At 46.2% G+C, this 4,446-nt stretch overlaps 1 protein-coding gene across 1 annotated transcript; it reads right to left on the bottom strand.

Moving 5' to 3' along the window:
- Positions 1-1,767: 1,767 nt before the first annotated feature.
- HOXB2 (homeobox B2) lies at positions 1,768-4,446 on the bottom strand. Its single transcript, XM_024203742.2, has 2 exons — positions 3,926-4,446; positions 1,768-2,809 (listed from the first exon to the last, which is right to left on the bottom strand). The coding sequence occupies exons 1-2, from the start codon at positions 4,302-4,304 to the stop codon at positions 2,196-2,198; spliced, it is 993 nt and encodes a 330-aa protein (XP_024059510.1). The 5' UTR covers positions 4,305-4,446; the 3' UTR covers positions 1,768-2,195.

The following is a 4,446-nucleotide window of genomic DNA, read 5'->3' on the forward strand; positions in this document are numbered from 1 at the left end:
TTTTCCAACAGCAATTTCAAAACGTGTGTCTTTCTTACCCAACTGTTTTAAGGTTGGCTAAATTTGAAGTTCTTAACCAACCCCCCCCCCCCCCAAAAAAAAGCAATGGGAGATGACAATGATATGTCTTACTGCACCTTTCTGATATGTGAATTCTAGTAGTAAAATGAAGGCCGGGCAAAATCTTAAATCTTCATCGAGAAGAGACAGATCCTGTGGGGTAGAATGTTCTCTCTTTGTTGTACCAGAGAATGTGTGTGTGTGTGTGTGTGTGTGTGTGTGAGAGAGTGAAAATCCACCCTCCTCTATAGTACAACTGCGTCGACAGAAGGGATTATTTACCTCCCTAGACTCCCACCCTCCCTTAGCCCCTAAGAAATTGCACAGTATAAATATAGCTTCTATCATGGCGGCCTGTTTTCCTTGTCTGGCCACAGATTCCTGCGCCATTTTAAGCAGCCAGGGAAGAAAGAAGAGCCCCCTTTTATTCCCCCCCCCCCCCCCCCCCCCCCCCCCCCCCCCGCCCCCAGTCTTCTGGGTTTCAATGCTGCTTTCACACAAACTCGACTTGAACGCCTACCAAATTTCTGCCGTGTCTGGGGAAACACCAATGACTTAGCAAAGACGTAATATGATTTATTTTTTGTGTCACAGCGATTGATTCCTTCGCTGACCCCTTTTCATTCATAACAAGCCCCCACCCTCTTTTGATATATGAGTTTTGTGTTTAAAATTACATGTTGGACGAAAGCTTTCCTAAAAGGACGCGCGAGCCAGGACAGAGCAGCACAAATTGCTATGGAAATCATCCCAGATTTATTAGTCCTGTTTTTTTTTCTGGCGTGTTTCCCCTCCCCCCGCTTAACTCCCCCACTTTTAAATGTAATGTCTCCCCTCTTCTTTCCTTTATACCATTTAACTATATGGTAGTCAGGATGCACCCATGGAGTAATTCTTGAATCTAGACGTATTTATTCTTTTTTCCCCCCCCTTGTGTAGCATGGGGCATTTTTAATTGGTAATTTTTTGCTTCAGGGGATGAGAAATGGAGGATTGGAAAAGTCAAGAAGCTGCCTTTTGTCTTTCTGGATTGTCATTTGCTGTGGTGTTAACACTCACGGGAGCCGGGAAATATTTATAGCAAACTTCCAAACAGCAAACGTTTCTAATCAGAGTGCGCCGAACGCATGTGTTCTCAGGACTGAGGGGTGTTCTTGAAAGTATTGTGTAGCGCTGAGATTTTAAACTTTGGGATCTTTGAATTTATATTTTACTTCAGTCGATTTTTATCTAACAATATTTTTGCTAGAAGAGTAGGAATGGGATGTTTAAAGAATGAATATGTTAAAATTCGAAGCGAATGTCTTGCTTTGCTTTATTCTTTGAACAAAAAAACCAGCGCAGGGAAATCGAACAAGGAAGTTTAATCAATACAGTATTCCTGATTGAGACCTGCTTTCTATGAAAAAAAAAATGTTATTTATGAGATCACATTTCTTCTTTTAAGCCTCCCAGTCTACGCAAGAGAATAAAAAACAGCAGATAGTCGCAAAGAAAGAAAGCGAAGGTTCAGGGGGGAAACGAACAAGGTTCTTAAAGACGAGATATAAAAATGGTAACACAGTGTTTTAATTTTATAAAGACATTTATTTAATCTATGAAAATAATGTACAATAAATAATTTGCCATTTACTATTAAAGGATTTGAATAAATAGTCTACATCTAAAACTTAAAAAAGAGGAAACAAAATTCCTCCGGGTTTTTTTTTATTATTATTTATTTTTATTAAGAAATCTAAAAGTTTCGCTCGGATTCCTGAGAAAGTCACTTGAAGGATTTACAAATGTTTTCTCTCGTGTGTGTGTGTGTGTGTGTGTGAGGGGTGAAGTGGGGAGTTGTTTATTTCTTTTAAATAAATAAGAGAATAAAAGTGTAATTAAATACCTGAATTTAGTAAACACAGAGGATTCTTTTATTTTGGAGACTATCGGAATAACTATTTAAAGGATGGGCCATTCTTATGATCTAGCTTCCACATTAGAACGAATTTTAAAGGGGGCGGGGGCGAGTGGAGACGGGGTATGAGACCGTACATGGCTACATGATAGAAATAGTCTGGTGTCCAGTGGGGAGCTGGTGGAGGTTCGTGTGAAAGGGGCGACACGGCCAAGGCAGAGAGACCTGGGTGGGACTGTTATTGGAAATTCAGATGCTGCAGGTCTATAGTACACAGTGTGCTTGTAAAAAAGTCCAGGTCTTCCTCCGAGAAGTGGACGGGGCTCTGCAGGGAGCCCTGGAGGCCGGAATCTGTGGCGAAGATGCTCAGATCTGGCAACAAAGGAGACTCCTGCCTCTCCGGGAAGGCATTGTCCACGCTGCCCGCTGCCCCACTCGGCTCCATTATGGACCCCGGCTCTGCGGTGGGCGTTGGGTAGCCGGGGCTCTGGGGCTCTGCGGGCAGCTGCTGGGTTTTGGTTTGAAAAGGGCAGGGGGTCTCCAGGGCTTGGCCAAACGGGGAGTTCTCCTCCGCCTCGTCGTTGCCTTCTTCCAGGTTGGGGTAGCCGAGGTCCCCGTCTGAGGGGTCTTGGTGCTGGGTCTGCCGCTTGTGTTTCATCCGGCGGTTCTGAAACCACACCTTGACCTGCCTTTCGGTCAGGTCCAGCAGGGCCGCGATCTCCACCCGACGGGGCCTGCACAGGTATTTGTTGAAGTGGAATTCCTTCTCCAGCTCCAGGAGTTGGGTGTTGGTGTAAGCAGTCCGGAGCCGCCGGGAGCCGCCCGCGCTGGTCTCTGGGAGCCCCTGGGTGTCTTCACAACACACACACAACCGCCCATTTAAAAAGGGACGAGGGGGGAAAAAGAGAGAGAGAGAGAGAGAGGGTTGGAACAACCATCGTGATGAATGAGCTACATCCATTAGCTTCCCAGTCCAGGGCAGGGCAGAACGGTGCCAGAGAAAACAGAATTTACCATCCTCCCAAATCACCCTCATGGTCCCTTCCCCTACCCTAAAGAAAACGTTTCACTCCCCCAATCCCCCCATCCCAAGGGAAAAAATATCCCTGTCCTCCCTGCCCCCAATGGAAGGGGGGAATTTCTTCCCCCTTGTACATTTGTTGCCAACAGTTTGGAAACTCCAAACCTTTTTTTTTGGGGGGGGGGGGCGGACCCAGTCGACACCGGGAAAATACCGCCCGTTTCCCACGTTGTCATGGTGGTATAATTTACCGGAATAATGCTTTTTTGTAAAAAAAACGAAAAAAGAAAGAAATCACACACTCCCTCCCAACACACTGAAAAAGGTTCTGCCCTTTGGGCCCCCAGAAAAAAAAACCCGATATTTTGGGGAAGATTATTTTACTGAGAACATGTTTAAAGGGCTGTTGCGTTATTTTGCTATCTGTGGCGGCTTCTTCTTCTTTTTATTTTGCATGTTCCTAATGGATACCGATGAGGCAAATTCTGTCTCTTTCCCCCTCCTCCACAGCAGGCACACACACAAAAGCGCCAGCAAATCTCTCCCATGGCCCCCCACCCAGCCCCCCAGCCGTCTGTAAAAAGGGGAAACAAACATTTCTAGACTTGCGGGAATAACAGAAAAATCAGGCCGGGACATGTTAAAATTTGGCTTCCAGTTCAAACGGATACTGCTGTAGCTTGTCGGTTTTTTTCCCTCGGAAAGATTTGCAGAACCAGCAATGATTCCTTCTTTGCTTTGCACTGGAGGGGGGGGGGGGACTCCAAAAATAAGGCTGCATAGCGCTGCGATGTATTTTGTTGCGTAACACCGTTTCAGGGATGGATGGATGGATGGACGGGGGGGGGGGCAGGTGAGGGGCGAAATGATGCCAACATGTTTATTATTTGAATCCTCTCCAATCCCAATAAACACCCCCATCACCCCCACCCCTGCATTGTACAAACCTGCAGGAGATCCAGCCGCAGATCCCGGGAAGGAGGAAGAGGATGGCGAAGAGGAAGAGGAGGATGGAGTCTGGGTAGCTTTCTTGGTTGATTTCTTCTCTTTCATCCAGGGGAATTCTGCGGCCAAAGGGCCAAGATGGTTTGGGCGCTGCTGGACCAGGCCATGCGTTGCTCTTTTTTGGCTTCTTGGTCTCGCCTGGTTGCTGGAACAAGGATTCAGGCTGAGGAAGGTTTGCTCAAAAGGAGGTGGAATTAATGTCGAGTCCTTGATTGATGAAGTTTGAAATGTCTCCAGGACAGCGGGAAGAGACGTCAGGCACTCTGCGAGCGAAGGCTGGCTATTTATAAACCCGATCTCCCTCTCAAATTCAAAATTCATGGCTTTTCCAGGGCCCAGTGGAAAAGGGAGGGGAGGTGGAGAAGGAGGAGGGAGGAAATCTTAGGGCCCCCGTTTTTTTTTTTATTGTTATTGTTATGATGACGATTCTCAGGCTTTTATAATTGTTATATTGCTGATAATA

The sequence above is a fragment of the Terrapene carolina genome, unplaced genomic scaffold, assembly GCF_002925995.2.
Source record: "Terrapene carolina triunguis isolate 2854851 unplaced genomic scaffold, T_m_triunguis-2.0 Scaffold193, whole genome shotgun sequence".
Classification (NCBI taxonomy): domain Eukaryota; kingdom Metazoa; phylum Chordata; order Testudines; family Emydidae; genus Terrapene; species Terrapene triunguis.